The 26,051-nt window shown below is 39.5% G+C and overlaps 6 protein-coding genes across 6 annotated transcripts; 2 read left to right on the forward strand and 4 right to left on the reverse strand.

Annotated features, from left to right (window-relative positions):
- The first annotated feature begins 322 nt into the window (after window positions 1-322).
- Window positions 323-2,974, forward strand: peng (Pumilio and CPL domain-containing protein penguin). The gene is made up of 5 exons (XM_068303893.1): window positions 323-781; window positions 843-1,545; window positions 1,612-2,014; window positions 2,075-2,511; window positions 2,573-2,974. Exons 1-5 carry the CDS (start codon window positions 417-419, stop codon window positions 2,753-2,755), a joined length of 2,091 nt encoding a protein of 696 aa, XP_068159994.1. The 5' UTR covers window positions 323-416; the 3' UTR covers window positions 2,756-2,974.
- Window positions 2,916-4,009, reverse strand: dod ((peptidyl-prolyl cis/trans isomerase) NIMA-interacting 1 dodo). Its single transcript, XM_068303895.1, has 3 exons — window positions 3,664-4,009; window positions 3,253-3,588; window positions 2,916-3,180 (listed from the first exon to the last, which is right to left on the reverse strand). Exons 1-3 carry the CDS (start codon window positions 3,719-3,721, stop codon window positions 3,071-3,073), a joined length of 504 nt encoding a protein of 167 aa, XP_068159996.1. The 5' UTR covers window positions 3,722-4,009; the 3' UTR covers window positions 2,916-3,070.
- A 396-nt stretch (window positions 4,010-4,405) lies between these two features.
- On the reverse strand, window positions 4,406-7,453 carry LOC137587465 (polyubiquitin-C-like). The gene is given in 5 exon segments (XM_068303892.1): window positions 4,406-4,692; window positions 4,694-5,611; window positions 5,613-6,290; window positions 6,292-6,860; window positions 7,263-7,453. Coding segments are annotated over 4 exon segments (2,289 nt in total). The 5' UTR covers window positions 6,856-6,860; window positions 7,263-7,453; the 3' UTR covers window positions 4,406-4,563.
- Window positions 7,454-8,487: 1,034 nt separating this feature from the next.
- Window positions 8,488-11,742, reverse strand: Top3beta (topoisomerase 3-beta). The gene is made up of 6 exons (XM_068299120.1): window positions 11,571-11,742; window positions 11,347-11,512; window positions 10,542-11,289; window positions 9,430-10,480; window positions 8,946-9,339; window positions 8,488-8,864 (listed from the first exon to the last, which is right to left on the reverse strand). The coding sequence occupies exons 2-6, from the start codon at window positions 11,435-11,437 to the stop codon at window positions 8,488-8,490; spliced, it is 2,661 nt and encodes an 886-aa protein (XP_068155221.1). The 5' UTR covers window positions 11,438-11,512; window positions 11,571-11,742.
- Window positions 11,743-14,071: 2,329 nt separating this feature from the next.
- Window positions 14,072-17,861, forward strand: Rab10 (RAS oncogene family member Rab10). Its single transcript, XM_068302196.1, has 4 exons — window positions 14,072-14,486; window positions 15,012-15,211; window positions 15,388-15,477; window positions 15,802-17,861. Exons 1-4 carry the CDS (start codon window positions 14,360-14,362, stop codon window positions 15,997-15,999), a joined length of 615 nt encoding a protein of 204 aa, XP_068158297.1. The 5' UTR covers window positions 14,072-14,359; the 3' UTR covers window positions 16,000-17,861.
- LOC137586197 (N-acetylglucosamine-6-phosphate deacetylase) lies at window positions 17,845-20,564 on the reverse strand. Its single transcript, XM_068302181.1, has 4 exons — window positions 20,174-20,564; window positions 18,947-19,215; window positions 18,337-18,877; window positions 17,845-18,257 (listed from the first exon to the last, which is right to left on the reverse strand). The coding sequence occupies exons 1-4, from the start codon at window positions 20,385-20,387 to the stop codon at window positions 18,073-18,075; spliced, it is 1,209 nt and encodes a 402-aa protein (XP_068158282.1). The 5' UTR covers window positions 20,388-20,564; the 3' UTR covers window positions 17,845-18,072.
- Window positions 20,565-26,051: the final 5,487 nt, after the last annotated feature.

The raw sequence follows: 26,051 nt of genomic DNA on the forward strand, positions 1-26,051 counted from the left end.
GATTTCGGTAAGGCTATGGATTATGGTGTTGCCAGTCTGTTGTTTTATATGGCGCGTTGTTTGACTGCTATGGCAGACAAATATTTTACTCTGAATTTTCTTAATTACACGAAAACTGCGAAATAAATCGCCAAGGCGCTCCTGAAGTCATACTCGTAGAATTTTTCTCTTTCGTTTGATACTAAAATTTGTGTAGTTTAAACCCGCTTTGGTCCCGAGTAGCTCAAGTAAATATTTACCCTTAAAAAGGCTGAGGCAGTGTTACCGGATCTTTTGAAAAAGAGCTGTGGCTCTGCCATTGAAAAGAAATCGATAAGTTTGCGAACTATCGATACTCGTACAGCACGTGTAGGAAACTTGAAGAAATATTGTTTGAATTGTAGTTTATTTTTTTTTATTGACTATAATTTTCAATCATGGTTAGCTCAGATCCGAAACGATCTGCCAATAATGTAGCCGGTAAAAAGGATGGCAAACCGCTAGCCAAATCTAAGAAACCGATAGCCAAATCATTCGGAAAACATCCAGGAGGAGCTGGTGGTCGCCCGGGTGGAACAGCCGGAGGCCGCCAAGGAGGATCACTGAATCCTGGATTTCGGCCCGCCAACAAGTTCAAGGGAAAACCAGGCCAGGCTGGACCTCCAACACCACAGCCTGGTGAAAAGCAAGATTGGGCAAAATTCAAGCAGGAGAAAAAAGATCTTAAACTGAAGCGCAAGAGTTCCCGTGACACCTACGAAGTTAGCAAGCAGATTATGCAAATATATGAGAAACTCAGATGGTAAGCAACGCCTATGAATAACCCTATATGAACGCCTTCCATATCTTATCTTCTTTTTAAGCCGACGCACGGTGAACAAGGATAAATTGGTTGAAGAAATTTACAAAATTCTAGATGTGGGCGATACAATTTCCAAAGTAGTCAAAGCCCATGACACTGCCCGTGTGCTGCAGTGCATGTTGAAGTATGCATCGCCATCGCTGCGTAGCCAGATATCTGAAAAACTGCTACCCCATACCGTTGAAATGTGTCAATCAAAGTATGCCCAATTCTGTGTAAAACGCATGCTGAAATATGGTTCACCAGCAACCAAATCCAAGCTAGCAGATAGTCTAATGGGTCACATAGTTCGTTTAGCTGGACACAATATAGCCAGTGGTTTGCTGGATAGTCTCTATTTGGGTGGTAGTCCGCTTCAAAAGGCTTATATGCGACAGGAGTTCTATGGCGATCTATATAGAAAGGCAAAGGATGGCAAAGTCAAGTGCCTCGAGGATACTTATAAGGATGCCGCCAATATGAAAGCATCAATTTTGGGCTCTGTCAAAGCCAATTTAGATCATGTGGCTAATAAACAACTGGTCGATAGCTCTCTGGTCCATGCTGTCATGTTGGAATATCTGCGAGCCTCTGAGGACAATGACGAAATATTGGAGGAAACTGTGACGGCTTTTGCAGCCCTGGTGCCCCACATGTTGTCCACCAAAGAGGGCAGCGAGGCGGCTGTGATCTGTTTTTACAAATCAACACCGAAAAATCGCAGAGTAAGTTCAACTGAAATTGATATTCCAAAAAGAAAAATAACTAAGAAGCAATTAATTTTCTTGTAGGCCATTATTAAAAACATTAAGGAGCATCTGTTGAAGATAGCAACTCATGAGCATGGTCATGTCTTTCTCATTTCCCTGCTGAATTCCCTGGACGACACAAAGGCCACTAAGAAAGCCATTTATGATAATTTGCATAACGATCTGAAGAGCCTGGTGGCCAATCAATATGGTCGTCGTGTCATCCAATGGTTAGTAGCTCCCGGTGATACTTCCTGTTTCCATCCCGGTTTCATTAAAACCATTGAAGAGGGTCTGGCCTTCGGCAAAAAGGAGAAAGACGCTCGTCGCAAGGAAATCTTTGAGCAAATTGAAGACCCCATTGCAGAAGCCATAGTAGCGGATCCATCATTCTGGTTATCCAACAGGCCCATTGGTTTGGCTACAGCTGATATACTGAATCACAGTAAGTTATAGAAATCTTATTTACATCGGTAAATTGATTAATTATCATCAACATTCACAGTTAAAGGAGAAAGTTATAAGAAGGCTGTTCAGGTTTTGGTTCAGGTGGTGGCCCAACCGAATTGGGTTGTCGCTCAGGCTGAAGATTTAGAGAATAAAAAGCAACAAAAGAAAAAGCCACAAAATGATGTGGAGGCCATCATAGCGGAGGCAACCAAACAACGCAAAAAACTCCTACAGACAGAACCCGATAGCAGTGATGATGATGACGGTGATGATTCCGATTCCAATTCTGATGCTGAGGAGGGGCAACCAAAGAAGAAGAAATCGAAACAAGCAACAGAGCAGACAAAAGATGAGAGTGTACCCTCTGTGCCTGGCATGGAGGATGCTGGCATGCATCATGTTCTTAAAAAGATTATAAAGAACGACAAAGATAAGCAGGAAACATCCGTTTCGTTTGCAGAAGAACTACTCCATCAATTATCCAGCGATGTGGTAAGTTTCCTTGCCTCCCTTATTAATTTTAACTTTAACTTACTTTCATCTCTTCTTTTAGCTTCAAAAATGGCTGGCTGTTAATCGTGGTTGCTTTATACTATTAAATTTGGTTCAGGATAATACCAGCAATGCAGAAATCTTACAAAAAACTATTAAAGCCGATTCACAGCTATTGAAATTGCTAAAGAGTCAAACAACACAAGGGGGCAAATTATTAGCTGGCAAATTGAGTTTAGTTTAAAAGACTAAACAAAATATTGATTTAGAGTTCTATATATATAGTGAGATGATTAACAAAAATAAACTTTGATTTAAATATAAATTTCTCTTTTGTATAATAGCTTCCTAAATCGAAATTCTCCGGATTTCAGCTCAGAACTTCGAGTGTAGAGAGAAAAATGTTTACTATAAAAAAAATTTATTAAATATCCGGAAAAAGAGTTTAAGACTTTAATAGAAATTTACAATGTGTTAAATCAATAAATAATTAGGCGGAGAGTCCGTATTTCTCATTTGATTTAAATCGGGTGAAAAATTTGTGATGCTGTCTAGGCGTTTAGGCTTTGCGCAAGATAATATGCAGACCAGAATCGGTGTCCACAATTCCAGACATTTGACCCACATTGAGGGCAAAGGCGGCCTTTTCGAATGCGGCTTGCATATCCCCTGAAATTAAATCAAATTAAAAATTATAGCGGATAAGTAATGAATAGTTGTACTATTCGATAATGGGTGTACCTCTTCCAAATTTGCCCAAATCACCACCACGTTTGGCGGAACTACAATCGGAATAGGAGCGGGCCAGCTCATCGAAAGTAGCTTCTTCATTGATGATTTTATTTCGATAGACTTCGAGCAGCATCTGGGCCTCCTCCTTGGTGCGTGTGATATTCTCTTCACGCCATGAGCTTGGACGACGGCTACCTTTGTGTTTAACCAGCAAATGGAGGCATTGCACTTCATCTAAGCCGTCACCGGAACCGTTTCCGCCACCACTGCCGGCTTTTTTTGCCGGTTCCGTGGGCTGATCCCACTGCGATTCCTTTGTATGTATGTTGAGGTAATAACTGAGACCTGCGATGGGCGATATGTTGAAGTTAAAGGCGGACTGCCGGCGAAAACGGGGGGAAATCGGTTTTTCAATCTTACCAGTGGACCGGCTAGTGCGCTTCTCCCAGCCTTCGGGTAATTGCTCTGTATCGGGCATCTTAGCTGATGTTGTATCACTTATTTTACTTATTTAAAAAGTTTTTTTTTTTCGTTTGTTGTGGTCTTTTAAGCAACGGAGTGGGAAGGACTACTGTGAATTATTTGGCCCCTATTGCCTTTTTAATCAGGCCAAAAGCAAATGCAGTATTTATGTAAGTAGTATCAATATATTCGAATTTTCTTAAATATATTTTCTATATGAGGTTTTTTTTTAGCAGTAAACTAAATGCGGTTATCTTCTGGTTAAACGATAATGCGAATTCGGCACGCGATAGTCAAGCCTTGCGCAGGGAATTTTGCAACACTTATCGGCTCAGCTGAAGCACCAAGACGATAGCTAACACTAATGCACTTGTGGTGGCAGAATAACTGATTCTTATTCTACGCGCTTGCGTTTCAACAATTTGAACATTTCTAAGTAAAATAATATTTTAGGTTTTAAATTTTTATGTTTAATACCCAATTCAAACTGGAGTCCATTCACCATTTTTTGTTAGAGATGACAGAAAAATGTGCCATAGTCGATATTTACTCCGCTCTACGGAGCACTAAAACATGTTTGAATCTACACATTACGAACTTTAACGGTTTTAAAATGCGTACAAAATATCTTCACGATATTTTTTTTCACAATAGTACTTATCTCTTCAAATATTTTAATGAAAGCTGAAACCTATTCATGTTTTCTGAACACACCAATTGAAGTTTTTATTGAATATTAATACATATGCCAATTTAACGCAGATATTACATAAAGAAATACTTCTTTCGTTATGTTTTAAGGGTTTTTAAAAGGTTTTGGAGATTAATGGTTCGATTCATGTTTATTTGTGAGAAAATCTAGAAAGCGCCACCGCGAAGACGCAAAACCAAATGCAAGGTAGACTCCTTTTGAATGTTATAATCTGACAAAGTGCGTCCGTCCTCAAGCTGCTTGCCGGCAAAGATCAAACGCTGCTGATCTGGGGGGGATACCCTCCTTGTCCTGTATCTTAGCCTTCACGTTCTCAATGGTATCAGAGGGCTCCACCTCCAATGTGATGGTCTTGCCAGTCAAAGTCTTGACAAATATCTGCATACCACCACGCAGACGGAGAACCAAGTGGAGTGTCGACTCCTTCTGGATATTGTAGTCGGACAAAGTGCGTCCATCCTCAAGCTGCTTGCCGGCAAAGATCAAACGCTGCTGATCTGGGGGGATACCCTCCTTGTCCTGGATCTTAGCCTTCACGTTCTCGATGGTGTCAGAGGGCTCCACTTCCAATGTGATGGTCTTGCCAGTCAAAGTCTTGACAAAGATCTGCATACCACCACGCAGACGGAGAACCAAGTGGAGTGTCGACTCCTTCTGGATATTGTAGTCGGACAAAGTGCGTCCATCCTCAAGCTGCTTGCCGGCAAAGATCAAACGCTGCTGATCTGGGGGGATACCCTCCTTGTCCTGTATCTTAGCCTTCACGTTCTCAATGGTATCAGAGGGCTCCACCTCCAATGTGATGGTCTTGCCAGTCAAAGTCTTGACAAATATCTGCATACCACCACGCAGACGGAGAACCAAGTGGAGTGTCGACTCCTTCTGGATATTGTAGTCGGACAAAGTGCGTCCATCCTCAAGCTGCTTGCCGGCAAAGATCAAACGCTGCTGATCTGGGGGGATACCCTCCTTGTCCTGGATCTTAGCCTTCACGTTCTCGATGGTATCAGAGGGCTCCACCTCCAATGTGATGGTCTTGCCAGTCAAAGTCTTGACAAATATCTGCATACCACCACGCAGACGGAGAACCAAGTGGAGTGTCGACTCCTTCTGGATATTGTAGTCGGACAAAGTGCGTCCATCCTCAAGCTGCTTGCCGGCAAAGATCAAACGCTGCTGATCTGGGGGGGATACCCTCCTTGTCCTGGATCTTAGCCTTCACGTTCTCGATGGTATCAGAGGGCTCCACCTCCAAGGTGATGGTCTTGCCAGTCAAAGTCTTGACAAAGATCTGCATACCACCACGCAGACGGAGAACCAAGTGGAGTGTCGACTCCTTCTGGATGTTGTAGTCGGACAAAGTGCGCCCGTCCTCAAGCTGCTTGCCGGCAAAGATCAATCGCTGCTGATCTGGGGGAATACCCTCTTTGTCCTGGATCTTAGCCTTAACGTTCTCGATGGTATCAGAGGGCTCCACCTCCAATGTGATGGTCTTGCCAGTCAAAGTCTTGACAAATATCTGCATACCACCACGCAGACGGAGAACCAAGTGTAGTGTCGACTCCTTCTGAATATTGTAGTCGGACAAAGTGCGTCCATCCTCAAGCTGCTTGCCGGCAAAGATCAAACGCTGCTGATCTGGGGGAATACCCTCTTTGTCCTGAATTTTAGCCTTTACGTTCTCGATGGTGTCAGAGGGCTCCACCTCCAATGTGATGGTCTTGCCAGTCAAAGTCTTGACAAAGATCTGCATACCACCACGCAGACGGAGAACCAAGTGGAGTGTCGACTCCTTCTGGATGTTGTAGTCGGACAAAGTGCGTCCATCCTCAAGCTGCTTGCCGGCAAAAATCAAACGCTGCTGATCTGGGGGGAATACCCTCTTTGTCCTGGATCTTAGCCTTAACGTTCTCGATGGTATCAGAGGGCTCCACCTCCAATGTGATGGTCTTGCCAGTCAAAGTCTTGACAAATATCTGCATACCACCACGCAGACGGAGAACCAAGTGGAGTGTCGACTCCTTCTGGATGTTGTAATCGGACAAAGTGCGCCCGTCCTCAAGCTGCTTGCCGGCAAAGATCAAACGCTGCTGATCTGGGGGAATACCCTCTTTGTCCTGGATCTTAGCCTTAACGTTCTCGATGGTATCAGAGGGCTCCACCTCCAAGGTGATGGTCTTGCCAGTTAGAGTCTTGACAAAGATCTGCATACCACCACGCAGACGGAGAACCAAGTGGAGTGTCGACTCCTTCTGGATGTTGTAGTCGGACAAAGTGCGTCCATCCTCAAGCTGCTTGCCGGCAAAGATCAAACGCTGCTGATCTGGGGGGATACCCTCCTTGTCCTGTATCTTAGCCTTCACGTTCTCAATGGTATCAGAGGGCTCCACCTCCAAGGTGATGGTCTTGCCAGTCAAAGTTTTGACAAAGATTTGCATCTTGGCTAAAAGAAAAATGATAAAATTTTTTAAAATTTTTGGCTTATGCGCAAAAAGATTTTTTCAGCACTTTGACCCAATTTCTAATGACCCAGAAAATACTTATATACACACACAAACATTTTAGCATACTCCATTTTAAATTTTGTGGGTAAAACCAATTTTAATTTCGCAATTTGGATTAATTTTTGCATCATTCTTTTTTTCCTCTACAATGACTAATCACAGTTATTTCCGCCTATTGCTCTACACAACTAGTCGCCATTTTGTTTTCAGCAAATTGACTTCAATGCATTTTTCTTACACAGTCACACACACACACACACGAAGAAACACGAGCAGGCTTAAGATACACACACCCAAGAATGCAAATGCACAAACAAATTCATCCATTTACATATACATACCTTATTTTAAAACTTCTACACTATAAATTTAAACCAATTACGGTTAAATATGTATGTTTAATTTCAGCAATTTCCTTTTTATTCTTTTCTGTTGTTTTTTTGTCCGAAAGCTTGATTTTTTTATTTTTATTACTTGCAGGACGAAAGACGACAACGATGTTCGCTCAACTATTTTCTCACAACGTTTGAATTGTTTTCGGGTTAGGCAGTCGTATTTATAGGCAGATTGAGAACCATATTTTCATAGCCTGCTATCTCATTCTAACACATTTACCACCACAAATTTTATTTTTCATGTTCTCATGCAAGATAACTTGATTGGAAATAAGAAAAACCAAGGAAATTGTCATTTATGACATGGAAATGTCACAGGAAATGGAAAACATATGGAATTCGTATTTTAAATATGTAAAATTAGGTATTGAAAATGAAATACGTAGTTTGTTTTCACCCAAGGGGTATACATCACTTGTCTCGCTTGCACAAATCGATAAACAGTACGTTTTTCCAACACTAACAGCTGTACGACAAACAGGGTGCTCACAAAAATTGTTCAATTGGAATAAATGAAATATATTAATTTTATGAACTTTTATGTTGATCAATATTAACGAGAAAACAGAAAATTAAAAACTTTAAGCATTTAACAATAGATATTGAAATTGTTTAATAAATGCAGCATGAAATCGAATAGAACATCCTGTACAAAGTTTTTATTTACATATGTTGTTCTAGAAAATGTTGTACTCTTTGTTTGGGTAATTTTCTTTTTGTTATTTTGAGTTAAACGACCTTTGTTTGTATCCAGACGATTATTTGATTTGTCTGCGCCGCTTTGGTCAATAGCCTGGCAATGTACATAACAAAGACACACCCACGCCACCCCCTTTACGGCTTCCTATTTAAAAGTGGATAATCCCCCTTCCACATCCATGTATTAGACAATGACTAATATTTTTTATATTCTGGAATGTACAGGAATAATCATTGCTAGCTGATGTAATGTAATAATTCCTTTAGCTTATTTCATTCAATGAAAACTGCATTTATTCCATGGGAATGTATCTTCTGGAAATAACATGTCAAAAGTTGAGAGACACTGTATCCGGAAACTAAGAAGAAGAAAAACCATCATCTCTTTATACAAATTGAATTTCATATTGTTTATTTCGATTTCCCTTCGCGTCTTGACGATATAAATGCAAATATCTGGCACAACATTGAATCAAACGAAATACGCCGCCAACTGTGCCATTTTGTCCTTGGGCTGTCTGCCACCGCGTCCTCCCCTAGAATTGCCACCGCCACCACCTCCACCACCACCGCCGCCACCACCACCTCCACCCGATGCATTAGTGGCATTCGGACCAGCTGCTGCGGCACCACCGGGGCCACCACCGCGTCCAGCCTTGCCGCCACGTGAACCACCGCCACTGCGTACTGGTCGGGAGGCAACAGCTCGATGCTTTTCCACTAGATGCATAAAGTCCGTAGAGCAGAAAATGCAGCCAGTTTTCTCTTCGCTGCCATCTTTGAATTTCGATTTATCTGATTTGTAGACAACACTAACCAATTGAGCACCACAGTCCGTGCATTTGGTTTCTAAATGGAGTCAAATTGTATGTCATTATAAGGAAATATCGGACAGAGAGAGTGAGAGATAGAAGGTAAATGTCTACTCACCATCCACACTAATTTTTGTAGCTCCCTTAAAACAATTAATTATGACATCGCAACGATTGCAACCTAATTTCCAGGTTGGGGCCAATGTACTATCGAGAACCAAAACACCCGTGGGACACTCTACACAACCGGATATGCCCAGGCTATTGAGAGAGTGGGGACAGGTGGCATGAGTGCATGTATTACAGCCACCCAAATAGGGCATATCACTAAATGGCGGATGATTGTAGCAATATGGGCAAAACGGATACGAGCGCCCCTTAACGCCTGTGGAGAAGGCTAAAAGATCAAAATCATCTAATGGGCATTTGAATTCACGATAAACCTTTACATTGCCATTGGGTAGGGCATAGGTTTCGTCGCAGTGCGAACAATGAAGACGAGCCGGTTTTGTCTATACGAAAGAGAAAGAGAGAGAGCGAGAGATAGATATATTTCCTTTTGTTTTTTTTTGTATTATTATGGATTAGAGGTGATATCATACCTGAATATATTTCATATATCGCCTACATTTGCCACATCGAGAATGCGCCTTGCCGGATTCGGCAAGTGGCGAAAATGAGACTTCAAATAGAGCATCCATATTCGCAATGTTCTTAACGAAATACATGAATTTCAATTTAAATATTTGAATGGCATGACGCAAAACATCATTGAAATTGGCCGATCCTTTGGCAATAAGTGTTAACATGCGTTCAACTTCCGATCTCATGGTGGGCAAAACTAGTTCCGGATCTATTTTCTGATAGCCATGCACCAGAACAATACCCAATGTGGTGGGTATCAGTTTTCTACCATTCTCTATACGTACATAATTACGCTGACAAATGTTATTAATGTGCACCGGGATTGAGGCATCTGTGCCAATGCCATGCTGTTCCATTAGGGTTATCAATTCCGCTTCTGTTAGATAATCCGGTGGACCAGTTTGACTCTCAGCTAAACGAACATCGTTGATGGCCACTTTGGTGCCCTGGACAAATGGTGGAATGGCCTCGTCACGACCAAAGGCCTGCCAGGTCATTACCTTGGTAAAGCCGGCATCCATTAAGACATTGGCAGAACATGTAAAACATTCCAGTCCTACTTTCAGTTTGGCTGTCGTAACACGATATTTTAAATCCCTCGAGACAGTGCCCAGAAAATGTCGACAAATGAACTCATAGACACGCCAGGTGTCTCGATCGAATTCACCGCGTTGAGCTAATTTCATAGGTGTAATCGGTGGATGATCGCCAGCATCTTTACCCTTACGTGGAGTTTGCATATCGGTGGCAATTTGACGGGCATCTTCACCAAATTCATTTGACGGCTGCAGCACACGAACGACAGCGGGCAAATCGAAATTCGCTGGATACTGATTAGTCTCGGTACGTGGATAACTGATATAGCCCTGCGTATACAGACGTTCGGCTATTTGCATAGCTTGAAAAGGTCCAATTCCCAGGCCGGAACTGCAGATTCTCATAAGCTCCACGGTATTTAAGGCCTGCGGCTTGCTCTTGAATGTCTCTTTGCTGGTAACACTTTCCACCCTACAGGAGGTGTTTAAAAGATGAGAGATGGATCTTCATTTTGTTCTTAATTCATACTTACATGGCCTCTTTGTGCTCTTTAACTTTCTGCATCAGCATTATGGCTATATCCTTCTTAAAGACACGCCCTCTGGCCCATTCTAGTGTAAATTCCGGCTGACCGGCCAACAATTGTAGATACCAAAAACTTTCGGGCTTAAAAGTCTGTATATCATCGTGTCGTTTGACACAGAAACCCAACGTGGGCGTTTGACACGGACCATACGAAATGAGCGATGAATCCAAATCACCGTAACGATCCTGGAAGAATTTCGTTTGGAATCGCGTAAAGGCACAGCCAATGCGCAAATCCAATTCCTGACGAGCATCCACAGATTTTGCTTCATTCTCATTGGGGAATCCGAGTTTTTCCATAGCTCCTTTAATATCTTTTTCGGTAATGGCCGAGAAATGGGCACGATATGTAACCTGGGGTGTATACACATTCCGTATGACATGCTGCACTGCATCCATGACCTCGAAGCAAATATTTTCGCCCTCTTTATCGCAGTCGAGCCAAAGGACCAAATAATCACAACCACGTGCCTCATGGGATAGAAATGTACGCATATGCTGCTTGGGATTTGTCTCTTTCTTTTCGGTGGGACAACTAAACAATTCAACCGGATCTACCTTGTCCCAGGAATTATATTTGCTTATGAAATCCAAAGACATCACATGACCACAAACGGAGGTCATGCGAAAGTGTACAGATCCCTCGTTACGGAAATTACCGGTCCATTCATGGGTGGAGCAACCATTGTTAGTTCCTAGAAAATAAACATCATCAATTTATTATAATGATGCACTTCCTCGTCCAAACTTACCCCTCTTGGCTGTACACCGTCCATTGGAGAGTATGTTGGCCAGTGAGGCTGCCAAAGAAGGCTTTTCCGCTACCATTAAAACATTCTTCATACTGATTGATGATGACTATTTCTCCAATACTCCTCCCCGTCTCTTTTTCCTACTTTTTCGCAAGCAACTCACCAACTGAATCAAAGACGATTAGCAAAATATTTCGTGGGTGGAAAACTGTGTGTACACTTACCGCTTCCACTTGTCGCAGCCCTTCAAATTTTGTCAAATCGTTTGGGTTTTTCGTTTCAAATCACTTGGTCCTGGTTTTAATATAACATTTAGTTAATATTATTCGCAAATATAAAAATAACAAAAAAAAATTCGATTCGGCGTTTTGCTAATACTTAATATTAGTGTTCGAAATCGCATCAATGGATGGCCAAACATGGGCACACTGCGGATAATTCCATTTAATCGATAAGTAATCGATAATTTTCACGAAAATGCGGAAATCATGATAACTGTTATCGATATTTAATCAATCGGCGTAATTATTTAAATTGAAAACAGCAGAGTGAATTTTAATTTAACGGTTTCTCGATGCTTTCGTTGGGTAGTTATATTTATAAAAAAATAAATATATGGGGCAATAGGGTAATTTATTTATTATTTTTGTCCTCTAGGTCCAGGTTCACCTGCCGAAGTTGATTCCTTGGACTTGGCATCTTTGTCTACAGTTCCAGATTTGGTCATTACGTCAAGTTGCTTGTTCAAAACGAAGCTATGATATTGTTCGGACAATTTCGCACATTGGAGTGGCTCTTGACTGGCTCCCCGAAGAGCTTGTTAATACGATCAAGAGTCTGGTCAAATTGTGATTCTTCGATTTCAATTGATTGCTTCTGCCAGGCAACCAGAGCGACTGGAGCAACTGACTGGGTTTCGATGCACATGCAGAAGGATCTACAGTTGCATCTGCACTAGACCTAGAATAAGTGCCGGCAACGCATGCCTCTATTCCAGTTCCCATGGATGCCGAAATATTTGGATTTGGATTCATTGTCGTAGTGGTAGTGCGGCTTCAATTCTCACAGTAATGTTGACCAGATCCCAGGCTATGATTTACCGTTGATTTGATGGGTGCTGCAGTTGTTGCCGAGTTCTCTGCTTCATTCATTTTGGTTGCTTTATTAATGCGGGCAGCAACATCTTGACTAATTTGAAATGGCATTGTATTCTCCATTTCCACAGTATGCGGCTTGCTGTTGCTAGCACCCATTGCAGCAAAATCTTAAAAATCTATGCACTCCTTAAAAGAAATTTTCAGTTTTTAGTTTGAATTTGAAGTGCCAATTTACACTGACGTGAAAAGCAATGGTAAATTTTTTTTTTGAATTGAACATAGAAATAATCTTTTCTGAGTTAAAAATAGTGGCGACTTACATACAAACAATACGAATCTTTTTACCCCCGTATGATGATGACATCAGTTGGCTGGATCTGAAAAGATATGTATGTATACAATTTATACTAATTTACAAGAGACACCGTAAAAGTTTTAAATTCCCTGTCGCACATAAAATTCCTCATCGCAAGTATGCAGGAGTCTGTTGACAAATCATGGGCTAGCTCCAGGTGAATTGCTCTAGTTCTTAAACAGGTGAATAGAGCCACCAACCTCTTCTCTTGGCGTCGACCCACCGTCACAAGTAGTGGTCCGAAATAGTCTAAACCAGTGTACTCAAATGGCCATCCACCCGGTTTTAGGCGATCTTAAGGCAACGGACCCATTAAAGGTGGGGTTGGGGTTGCACGCTGGAGTTTGCACACACCACAGTTCCGGATAACCCGCTGCAGTACCCGGCGTACTTTCGTCATCCAGAACTTCATGCGGATCTCGGTGATAGTTGCGTTTACATTCTGATGTTTCATCCTTACATGGTAGTGACGAACGATCAAATCCGTCAGTGGGTGCCTATGCGTGAGAATGATGGGCCTTCTCGCCCCATACGGTAAACACAGGGCCGCATCGCAGAATTCCCAAAAGATGCAAAGATTCTCTATATCTTTGGAATGACACTGGCCGATGATCATAGATACCTGCTCCGAGAACGTCTCTTTCATGAAATTTGTGGTCATTAATTGGTTGGATCAAAAACTACTGGAGGCATGGGAAAGTTAAGTGTGTACGACAGATCATCCAAGGACTTTAAATTTAGACGAGCACGATCACTAACAATTGCGACCAAATTAGATCTTGTATCCAATGTGACAGCTCGGAGCACTCTGCCAATACCAGTGGCCATAGATTCTGAATTTGAGAGCTGCTGCTTGCTGTTGATCTGGCAGTAACTCTCGGCAAATACCAGCGTCTGAGTCCCGTCTTGGAGGCAGGTCAGGAATATGACAAAGAACTGAAATTGAAAACTGTTTATTACCTGTGAATATGGTTGATATATTGTAAATATGCACCTTATGCACATACGGCAGGTGGTGATTATGAACTTCGTCTATATTTAACGAGTAGACCAAATTCTTTTTGAGCCACACAAATAGAAAAAAAAAACATTTAAAAAAAAAAATTAAAAAGTGCATAAATTCAAATTCGATTTTCGATAGGTTTTGCTCCGAAATGTCGATTTTCGATAGGTTTTGCTCCGGAATGTCGACTAATCGATACATTTTGCTCCGGAATGTCGCTTAACCGATAGAAATTTTAAATGTAGTGTTGCCAGACTTTTTAGTTTATTTTCTGGCAACACTGACTTAAATAGCAACAATTTGCAAGCCACCAAAAACACAAAAAAAGGGAAATCAAATCAAATAACTAAACAAATATTACAAAAACGATTTAAATATTTTGTTTAATAAACAATTTTAGTAAATAAATCAAACCTATTGAATTGCTTATATATATTATCACCTGCGTGCCTGTGTTTCTGTGTGTGTGTGTGCGTGTGCGTGTGTGTGCTTTGTTCTTGTCATAGGCCGCCTTCGCCTTTTGAGTAAGGGGAAATAATATAAAAAAAAAAAAAAAAAATGGCAAAGAAAACTTATGATTTACTTTTCAAACTGTTGCTAATTGGCGATTCGGGTGTTGGCAAAACATGCATATTATTTCGATTCTCGGATGATGCATTTACCTCCACATTTATATCAACTATAGGTAAGTGAGTGAGTGTGCCTCGGTGGAGGAGACTTACATATATAAAGAAAGAGACAGCGTGATGGCGTGTGACAGTTGGTGTGAGTGGGTGAGGGCATTTTGTGTCAGCTGCAAAGGATATAAGGTGGTGTCGGCAGCGGTGGAGAAGGGGGGATAATTTTTTTTTAGGTGCCTTTTGGGTGCTATAGTTAAGGGCGTGGTTTCTAGGCCCTTTAGTAGATCATCAAATGCCACTCTCTCACTCACACACTCGCTCTATCTCTACCGCTCTCATTGTGTTGATCATTTTCAACTTAGTCTTTGAACTAATAATTGAACCAAAAACTAGATTAATACACGTAATTGATATGTGCGTTACTTACATAGATATCGTATGTATGTATGTATTTTGTTGTTGTGGTTGTTTTTATCATATTTTGTTGCGGTTTGTTTTTGTTTTAATCGAGCATGATGAGTGAGACAAATGATTCATATTACTATTATTATTATTATTATTATTACTATTAAATGTGACGTCATTTCCAGGAATTGATTTCAAAATCAAAACAGTCGAACTCAGGGGCAAAAAGATCAAACTACAAATATGGGACACTGCCGGCCAGGAGAGATTTCACACAATAACTACGTCATATTATCGAGGTGCCATGGGCATAATGCTTGTCTATGACATAACAAATGAGAAAAGTTTCGAGAATATAGTCAAATGGCTAAGGAACATTGATGAGGTAAGTTCATATATACAGACATACATACATGTATGTATATATTATGTACATATATGTACATATGATCGATTGATAGATATATGTATGTACATATATGTATATATTTATGATCTAATTCGATCTCTTTCGCCAATTGATAATGATCTTTAAAATTCGTTTCCATTCCATTCATTTAGCATGCCAACGAGGATGTCGAGAAGATGATATTGGGAAACAAATGCGATATGACCGACAAGCGAGTGGTCAGCAAAGAACGCGGTGAGGCGGTAAGTTTTCCCTCTCCACAAATCTATCAAACACACACACACAAACACTCAGTGAGTACAGTGAAGATTCAGATGAAGAAGTATTGACCAGTTTGCTTAGACGAGCAATCGATTTGAAGACGAAATTAGAAAGAGAAAAGACCATTTATGCCTGAAAATCAATCAAAAGAAGGCTTCACTGTATAATAAATAAATAGATTGTAAAACAATTTGTGAAGCGCTCTTTCTACAATTCATAAACACACGCGCAATCATCGTATGACTGAAGATCCTTTCTCACTCTCTCCAACTGATCTTCCTATCTCTCTTTTTTCCCGTTTATAGATTGCTCGAGAGCATGGAATACGATTTATGGAAACATCCGCCAAATCAAATATAAACATTGAACGTGCCTTTTGTGAACTTGCCGAGGCCATATTAGATAAAACATCTGGACGTGAATCAGCCGAGAATCCTGAGCGTGTGGTTATTGATCGTCGGAATAATGACAAGGCGCCGGGCTATAATAAATGTTGTGCGTAAACTAAACTAAGCGGCGGGCAGGAGGAAGACGGAAGATAGACGAATAAACAGAAGCAGCAACAGCAGCAGCAGTTGGTGTGTCCAGTGGGATTTGTTCAGAGTGGTTAGGATAAATGCAGTTTTAGAAACTGCCTTCAACGGCAACCACCACCCACCAACCCACCCAACCACACACACAAAAAACACACACTAAATGAAGGATCACAAGAGATAGAGGAACAATAGCAACAGAAACGGAAACAGAAACAGAAACAACCTACCTAAAGTTTAAACAAATATTTGGAAGAAACTTTACAAAAACCATAAACAAAACAAAAAAACACAACTAAAAAAGACAAAGACAAAAAGAAACAATTAATGTTAGTTAAAGCACAAAATTTTCGAAAGAGAACAAAATAATAATAGATGGATGATGATAAGATGATGATGATGAGAGAAAACAAAAAGGGAAAGGTAGACAGAAAACAAAGTAACCATTTTGCATTTTTTTTCTGTCCAATTAGCCAACGATATATGATATACATATATATATATACATATATTGTATGTAAAAATTCACTCAACATTGATCAATTCCATAGATTAGCCAATTGCGTATAGCGAATGCTTGATACAAGAGCAAAAGAAACATTTTTGTAATGCAAAGTTTTTTGATATGATCTATAGATAACTATATATATACATATATATAAATGGGTTACTTACACCCCCTCAAGTTGTAATTCGTTCCAAATATTAATATGTACTTATCGGATTACCGTTCTTATTTCCGTTTCATCCAAGATATGACTTTCTCTAATCATTCAATGGATATATATATATATATATATATGTGTATGTATGTATAAAGCTAAATTGACAATTGAATCCCCTCATGAAAAATATTATTAAATAGAAAACAGTAAACAAAAATGAAAGCAATTCATCATATATCCTATACATATACTATACCTACACATATATAGTAATATAGATATATGTATGTATAGATGTGTATGTCTGTGTGTGTGTCTGCGCGCATGTGTGTATGTATTTGTGTCCTATGCTTTCTATGTGAATGAAAAGTCATTCATTCGACGTGTTCCTCACTTTTCCTTCTCCTTTCCTCGTCTGGGTACAAAGAAACAAGAAAAAAAAGAGTTCTCGAGACATCAACAGCGTGTTTTTGTTTTGTTAATATTAATTTGATTTTTTTCGGCCTTTTGTTTTGCAAAAACCTTTAGAAATAGTATCTATATAAATATTCATAGGTATATATGTATATATATACATTACATATATACATACTTGGCTTGCTCTGGCTATTTGTTTGTTTTTGTTGTAAGATTTAAGGAAAATGAAAGAAAACAATGTTTAACTCTCTACTCAGAAAGAATGAAAAAGAAATAAGAAACACTGATATATATAGAGATACTTATGTATATGTATGTATATTGTTTTGTTTTACCCAACCACCCCGCCCCCTCGCCCCATTCATAACAAATTTTCATAAAGAGAACTTCTATTTGGCTCTCTACCTATCTATTGATCTACCTACATACATGTATCCTTCCCCCACCAAAAAAAAAAAAAAAAAAACAAGAGAAAAAAAAATGATAATCATGATTGTGTTTCTTCGATCTGATCATAAATGGATGTGTATTCTTTTATTATATGTATGATGCAAAACGTTTTGCCGCCTTTGATTATTAATTACTATTTTTTTCCCCCGTACTTTTACTTATTTCGCATCTTTCCGATTAAACTAAAAATAAATACCTTATTATTATTTGTAACTTGTATATGGATTTAGCGTAGTTGTCCACACCAAATGATTTAATGATTAAACGAAATATTAAAGAACAATTTATCCGAATATTAAATATGTATAATTCTTATTACTTTTGGATACATTCAAATAGAAATGTATTTCTTATCAACAATCGAGAAATAACAATGAAAATCACTAGGTTCATATACATTTGTGTCAATGTTTACACATTTATATATAGACATTTTTGTTTCAGAGTAAAAAAGATAAAAACACAAAGACAATGATTAATACGTAAGCTCCCTGTATTAGTTTGTGACTCTCTATTGTGCATCCTGTCGATGCACACATTCTCCTGCTATCCAAGTGGAAAGTACATGCAAATCATCGTCTAGGACTATAAAATCGGCATCTGAACCAAAATTCAATGTGCCCTTTTGTTGCTCCATTCTAAGACTTTTGGCCGGATGCAAAGTGGCCGCTTCAATGGCATAGACAGTGGAGCAATCTGTAAAAAAACGCCAACAAGAGAGGAGAGAGAGAGAGTTTAAGTTTTTCTAGACTGAGACAAATATTGATGCTCTTACTGGTAGCATTGCGGAAAATGCGCACACACTCATCCATGGGCGCAATACTACCGCAAAGGGTTTCCGTGCCGGCAATAAAGGCTTTGCCTTGCCTCACTTCCATGGGCAATTGGCCAATATGATGCAGACCATCTTCCAGACCCAAGGCCGAAATGGCATCAGTTACCAGACACAAGCCTTGCGGATGAGTGCGATAGGCAATCCTCAGGGCAGCCGGATGAGTGTGCACCCCATCGGCTATGATGCCAAAATAGACTGTCTGACCCTTGGGTATGGCATCAGAGGCCAACAGGCCCACCAGCCCAGGATCACGATGATGAAACGGCAGCATGGCATTGAAGAGATGTGTTATCAAAGTGGCACCCTGTTGGACAGCGCGTTCGCCATCGCTAAGCGAAGCCATCGAATGGCCCAGCGATACTGTTATGCCACGCTTGACTAGTTCAGCGATAACACACGGATCGCTGACCTTTTCGGGAGCCAATGTTATTATCTTGATTCTCTCCAATGATCCATAAGTAGCCACAAGTGTTTCCAGTCCCTAAAAGCATAATATCCAGCTCAATTAGTTTGAGGGAGTTCGAGGAAGAACAAAAAGGGTTTTACCGACCTTATCTATGGTCTGTATGCAGTCCTCGGGGTGGGCGCCCTTTTTCTGCGGATTAATAAACGGTCCCTCAACATGTACACCCAAAATGTCAGCACCGTTTGGTATGGTATTTGGAATGCGTGGCAGTATTGTATGATAACTGGCATTCGGTGATGTCACCAATGTGGGACAAAAAGAGGTTACGCCCGTTTTCACTAGACCCGTGGCCACTAGCCGAACACCCTCCTCTGTGGTGTCTTTGTCATGAGAGAAATCCACACCATAACCGCCTAGAAGTTAGATATAAACATTGGTTGACTATAAATGTCTACAGTGGTTATTGGCAACAAATATAAAGGGATATATTTGGAAGGTCGATCGAAAAAACTAGGCAAATCATCAAATCCTCAAATAAACCTTCTGTATGAGTTTGATTTTAAACCTTTTCCAAATTCTTCTCTTTTATGAAACTTTAAACTAAACCGCCTAAAAGTTTGATACAGACTAGAAATAAGTAACTTTATTTTTTTAGGTATTGTTATTATTCTTTTAACAGAAAAGTAAATTTGAACACAAAATCTCTATGTTTTAATAGGCAAATCAAAAAGTTGTTCTTTTGCGGATTGTTTATACTAAAACCAGTTGGGAATTACAACAGACCCACTTCATACTTGTTTTTTCATTAGTTATTTGTTTTAAAGAAATTTCTATTGATATTTTCTGTGAGAACTGAAAATGATCAAAAATTGTAAGGCAAAAGAATATATTTTTTAAGATTTTACTGCCCAAAGAAATAACTCAACTTAACATTTCTGGGAAGATGTATAATCATCTCGTTCAAGCCAGTTTCTACTGTAGTCACCCTCATCATATATGTACATATGTTTATAGCTCACTCTCGCTTTCGTTTTCAGTCCCCCCCAACACTACCACTCACTCTTTCGCTCGCTCTCGCTTAAACAGAGCTTTGGCAATTGTTTTGTTTTTACAACTCTGCGCGTAAATGAGAAAAATATTTCTATATAGCTATATAAATACATATGTATGTATAAATATATATGTATATATAAATGCATATATATCAGCGATAAGATTAACAAACAGATTACGTGTCCCCCCTTTTATTCTCAATTGAATCTAACTGGGTGAAAAGTGAATTGACCCCCCTTTTTGGACGGAACCTTGGGAGGCGTCTCTCCTTCATGTATGAAAATGGGATCAGGGTTTGTGTTTTGAGTTAGGTTTTACCGTTAATCTGAAGGTCAATATAGCCAGGCGCTATAATGGCTCCATGGCAGTCCACTTGGCGATGTGCCTTGGAGCGTTCGTCAAAGAAAACGGGTTCCGGATTTATGATTTTGCCATTTCTCACCCAGAGATCATCCTTAATCAATTGATGATCGCGTATTAATCGGCAATTGATGAACTGCAGCAGTTCTGCGCAGCCGCGGGAGCGCGTCATTGTTGTGTGTGGCGGGCGGGCGGGTCGACGGAGTAATTAATAAAACTTAACGAGAAATTTAAAAAGAAAACAAAAACTAAAGCGAACAACAACAACGAAGGCGACGACGACAACCGTTTTTTGGATGCCCGCCTGGCGGACGAAATCAAATAAATCGCCTCAAACTGTTAATCAGCTGTTTTTATGAAACAAAAAGGCAGTGTGACCAGTTCCGCTGCCACTTCTGTTTTCTCTAGCAATGTGTTATCGATTTGACATAGCAAGTGGACAGTACTTTTATAGCAATTGGACTTTGTCTGCTATCAGGTAACGTGGGCGGCAAAATTAAAAAGCTTGACCTAGACATAGATAATTTGCTCACTCAAGGTTGACCACATTAACTTAGAAGCTTATTAAAATGTTTTTTTTTTTTTGTTTTAAACTCTTATCAGTGTGTGATAACACAAAATGAGGCATTGTTTGCATTAACTGCAACTGATAGGTCGCTGGGTACTTACATATTTGTGGCAACTTTGTATGTGTGTGTGTGTGTGTTCTTCTGTCTTTGCTGTTTGTGGCATTTTTGAGTGGAAAAGTAGATAGAAACTAGAGCAGATAATATTCAAAGTTTTTCAAATGCAATGGCAATTTGCTAGCCGAGACATTGTTTGTTATCTCTTGGCTTTTGTGGCTAAAGTTTCTGCCCCAAGTCGCCGCACCTTCTCCTCCTGCCCCCCACCCCTTGCCACGCCCCTTAAGCCAAACAATTCTCTCTTTCGTATATATGTATATATATGTATATGTATATATAGTAGGAGAATGTACCTATTTCTATCTGCCGCTCTCATCTTAGTGTGTTGAATGGGAAGGGGGTGTTGGGAGGTTTTTTTGAGGGTAAGTGCAAATTGCGTCGGTTTTCCATTTTGGCATGCACTCATTTTGGGGTTTATCTTCTTGCACTTGGGCACTTAATAAACTTAATGACTCTTCACACAGAGCAAAATCTTTGCCAGCAAAATCGCCTAAAAGCCCTCAAGTCTATCCAAGCTACTTCTAATCCACATTTTCATCTCCATCTCTATCACCACCTTAATCTCACCTTAAGCTTAATTCACCTCTCTCTCACGCTTTTAACGCAATTGAAATAAATGAAAATCACGTTGTCATTGGCGTCCATTTTCCTCGACTTTTTTTTTCTATTATTTTTCGTTACTCCTTTACTTGGTAATAAAAAAAATAAAAAAAATATGCAGAAATTACAAAATTAAAGCGTAGCCATACAAAACTCTTTTTGGGTCAAAAAGTTATAATTAGTTGAGATTAGGAGTTGGATCAGAAAAAAAAAAGAAAAAGCAAAGGCAAAACTCAAAAAGAACAAAAAATCTAATACGTACAGTCGAGGTCAAAAGTTATGCTGTGTCTTTTTTGTTCAATTTGGTTTTTTTTTTTTTCATTTTTAAAATGAAATTTTCATTCATTTTTAGTCCTTAGTCCTCATCACCTTTTACAAATAATAAAAAAGGTTATATTTCATTATATTTAAAACAGAACATTGTATATCTGTTGCTGATATGGATTTCATTTTTTTTTTGTGGGTTTTTTGATGTTCATTCCTTATTTATTTTTTCTTTTTTTGATTTTCTTGGTTTTTGCAACCGACACATGTTGCACATTCCTTTGCGGTCGGTGTGAAGCGGCTGAATAGAAAGTATTTCACTGCCTTGGTTGGATCCTGAGCTAGAGGTGCCAACGACATGGTCAGGAGGAGGAGAGGAGGTGGGAGAGCTTAGGCTTGTATCCGCCTACATACATGCATAGATGCCTACAACAAGTGTTTTCATCTTGCAGCATCTGTCAGACACAGTGTGGCAGGACAATTCTCAAGCTTATCCATCTCCTTTTTGTTACCCGTTTTGTTGCAGAAGAAAAGGGAATTCTAAATTAACTATAGAGAAACTTGTTGACATTCATTTAAACTGAAAATATCAAAGAAGCTATAAAATACCAAGGGTTAAGATATTTAGCCATCTCTCTCTCTCGCTCACTTACTTTCTAATACATGAAATTCAAATAGAGCTCTATGATCCCCTCAACGGTATTGACAAAAGAGAAGCATTTTTTTTGGCTACTTCTGGCCCAGTGTGCACCAATTTTCAGAGGGGAGGGGCGTCATGTGTGTGTGTGTGTATGAGTGAAAGACAACATGGGGCTCACTTGGTGTTAGGTTAACTAGAGAGGATGTGTGTGTGTGGGCGGGGGGATGCTTGTTGAGGTAGATGATCATGTTTTTGTATGTTGTAACCCACAAATAACGGTAAAAGTAAGTAAATGCCGCAACATTTTATTATGGTTAAGCATGCATTCATTCATTATGTGAAGAAGAAAAAACCGCAATGGTCTAAGGATGTAAGAGAAATGTGACAGAAAGGAACAAGTTTGCCTCTCCAGAGAGAAAGAGCAAGTGGAGAATGGTCAACCATATCCATATCAAGACAATTCAAGACAAATGGAACAGAAATACATGCGAGTTAGTATAGAAATATTTATGTACGTGCCCTAAGATTGTTGTCGTTCCTCAAGCTAGTTGTTGTCCTTTGTCCAGCTCATTTCACACAAACACACACACACACACACACACACACATCGATTAAAGCCACATCAGGGAGGAATGGAAAGAAGAGGAATAGAGCGAAAAGCAGAAACAATTAGCACGGACCGGGACATAATTGGCGTGCAGTTACCCCGGCGGTCCATAGCTGATTAGAAGAAGCAATCATAAAATTAAGACCCATAATCCTGTGCAATTTGTACCAAAAACAAGAAGCAGACGAAACACACACACATAACCCAAAACGGAAAACAAAAAATGGGAAAAAGCTCAAGTAGCATGGAGGAGCAAAAGAAGCTAATAATAATCCCAACCAGCAACACATACATATAAAAAAGAAAAAGAAAAGAAAAGCAAAAATCACTTTACACGCTACCCAAAAATACAATATAAGCGTGTGTTCCTGTGTGTCTGTGTGTGTGTGTGTGTGTGTATGGCAGAAGAAGGACTTGCATTCGGGATTACTAGAGAGAACGAGAACGGGAGTCAGAAGCTACGTGCGGCGATTTGTGTGCCAGGCCACCAGCAGCAACAGCAACAACAACATCAACTAGAACAACAGCAGCAATATGAAACCTTCATTAGCGAGAGAAGAGACCATGCCCAGTCCCCAGTCTCCAACCCAACCCATCCCAGTACTCCCTCCTCACCCTCGCTTGAACCTCTACCAGATTGAAAATGCTTCCGGTCATACAAATTGTACGTGAAACGTGAGAAATTAATTTTCCAGGTGGTTCCATCAATGGCAGCAACAGCAACAGCGGCTGCAGCCTGCCAAATCTCAAGTAATTATATGCCTCATATAGGCGAAAATTGAAAGAATTTTGTTAGTAAGAGACGAATTCATTTGACAATGCGAACTCGTTGCAAGCAATACAATTGAATAGACTAAAATTTAAAGCCATCAAGGTAAGGACTATTGAATAGGAACGAATGAAGATTAACAAGACAGTTGTAACGATTGAAGAGTAACGATTGAAGAGTAACGATTGAAGAGTAACGATTAAAGACTAACAAGTGGAGAGTAACGATTTAGGAGTAACAATTGAAGAGTAATGATTGAACAGTAACGAGTGAGAATTAAGTAATCTGAGGATCTTTTTGAGGAGTATTCGAAAACGAGTGATCTGTAGGCAGTGGTAAGTACCTAATTAATAAATTTTTGTATATCTTTGAACGAAATCCTGACCAATTTTAAGTTGGGTTCAACTTCTCATCAAATTAAATAAAGTAATTTACAAATCAAGTTCGGCCATTAACAGTTAGGGGCAAATTTACGATTCGGCCTCACAATTTCATGTGTAACGACAATTGGTGGTATCTCTGTGTGGATATGCAAATGCTTTTTGATTTGTTTCATTAAAGAGAAAGCATTAGCAAGAGACAAGCAGACTGACAGACAGAAGGGGACAGATGGAAATTAAATGTAAGAGAGATAAACCGCAACAAGTTGAACTGTGATCCAATGATTTATCGAAATCATGTAATTATCGATTACAATTGGGATTTCTTTCCGTTTGTTTTTTTCGGGGGGGAATTTTTTGTTTTGCTTTCTGTCCTTTAATGGCTGGCATAGCTACCTACCTACCTACATATACATACATACATACATACATATATATACCTTCGCCTGTCAACGGACTTTGGCACTATTAATTATCATGTTAAAATGTAATTAATTAAAGATGTCGTCAATGCCGCATTGCACATAACTTTCAATGAAAAGTTAATAAATTACATAATACCAAAAATGAAATTACAAACGGCCATCAATGTACAGAAGCAACAACAACAACAGGATAACAAATCAAACAGACCAAGAGAGAGAGAGATAGAGAGAGAGAGAGAGAGAGAGCAAAAAAGAAAGCCACAGCATAACAAATTAATAAATACATAATAAATATGCGTAATAATAATGACTAGAGAAAAATCAGAAACAATAAATTTTATTTGAGTAGTTTTGTGGCTCGTGTCCTCGTTGAAACCGATTGAAAAAAGGGGACCAAAGCGAGATGAGGACAAGGGCAACAAAACTGGCAAACAAATATAACCAAAAAACCCGAAACAAATGGAAAACGAAATTAACTATTAACCCTTGGGCTAACAATAAGCGAAATATTTTGACACGAAAGCAAAAAAGCTCTCGAGTCAAATATTTGACTAGAGAGGTTCTAAAAGTTTTCAAAAGGTCTTCAATGAAGATCTTTTTTATTATTTTTATTGTATTCAGATAATATTCTATCCATTAAAATCATTTGTATTTCAATTTTCAACTGAAATCCCTGAAAGTATGCAACGAAAAGTTGAAAATTAACTGCCAGAACGAATGAAACTCAAAGTTCAATGATTCTTCAAATATTATGTTTAATTAGTTATGTTTTGAGCCTCCGAAGGGTTAATTTGAGATTAAAGCGTAGCACAAAAACGACAGCAAACATCAAAACTGTATCAAGGGACAAACAAAAACAAAACAGAATAAAAAAGAAATGGCAAAAGGGAGACGAGGGCGGACACTGCTCTACATGTCATAAACGTTTATAAATTTTCATGCGTTTAAATAAAATCGTAACAATATTAAAACTGATGCGTCGCGGTATATTAAATAGATGCCAGACAGAGAGAGAAACAGAGTGAGAGAGCGAGAGAAAGAAAGAGGGGTACAGAGTCAAAGGAGAAGGAAAACGCTTTAAAATAATTTATCGCATGCAATATTCTCACACACACACTCTCACACACATACACCTACTTAATACGTGCGTGTCGTGACTTGTTTGGATTTCTTTTTTTTTTTCTTTCTGTTGGCTTTGTTGTTTCATTTTTGGCTTCTGCCCATTTGATGAGCATTTGTAAGCAAGTCAGGCAATCGTTTGCCCAATTAAGTGCGATGAAGCACTCTTTTTGTTTCCCCCTCCAGCCCCGCCCGACATTCCCCATACGCCCCGCCGCCGCTCTTTGCCTGCATTAATGTTATCACAATGGCTAATTTGCCAAGTCAAAACACTCGGATTTCATGGGTATAAGCATAACAAGCGCCAAATAAACACAGAAACGACTCTAACAACCCTCTACCCCTCTCC

The sequence above is a fragment of the Drosophila tropicalis genome, unplaced genomic scaffold, assembly GCF_018151085.1.
Source record: "Drosophila tropicalis isolate 14030-0801.00 unplaced genomic scaffold, ASM1815108v1 contig_158, whole genome shotgun sequence".
Classification (NCBI taxonomy): domain Eukaryota; kingdom Metazoa; phylum Arthropoda; class Insecta; order Diptera; family Drosophilidae; genus Drosophila; species Drosophila tropicalis.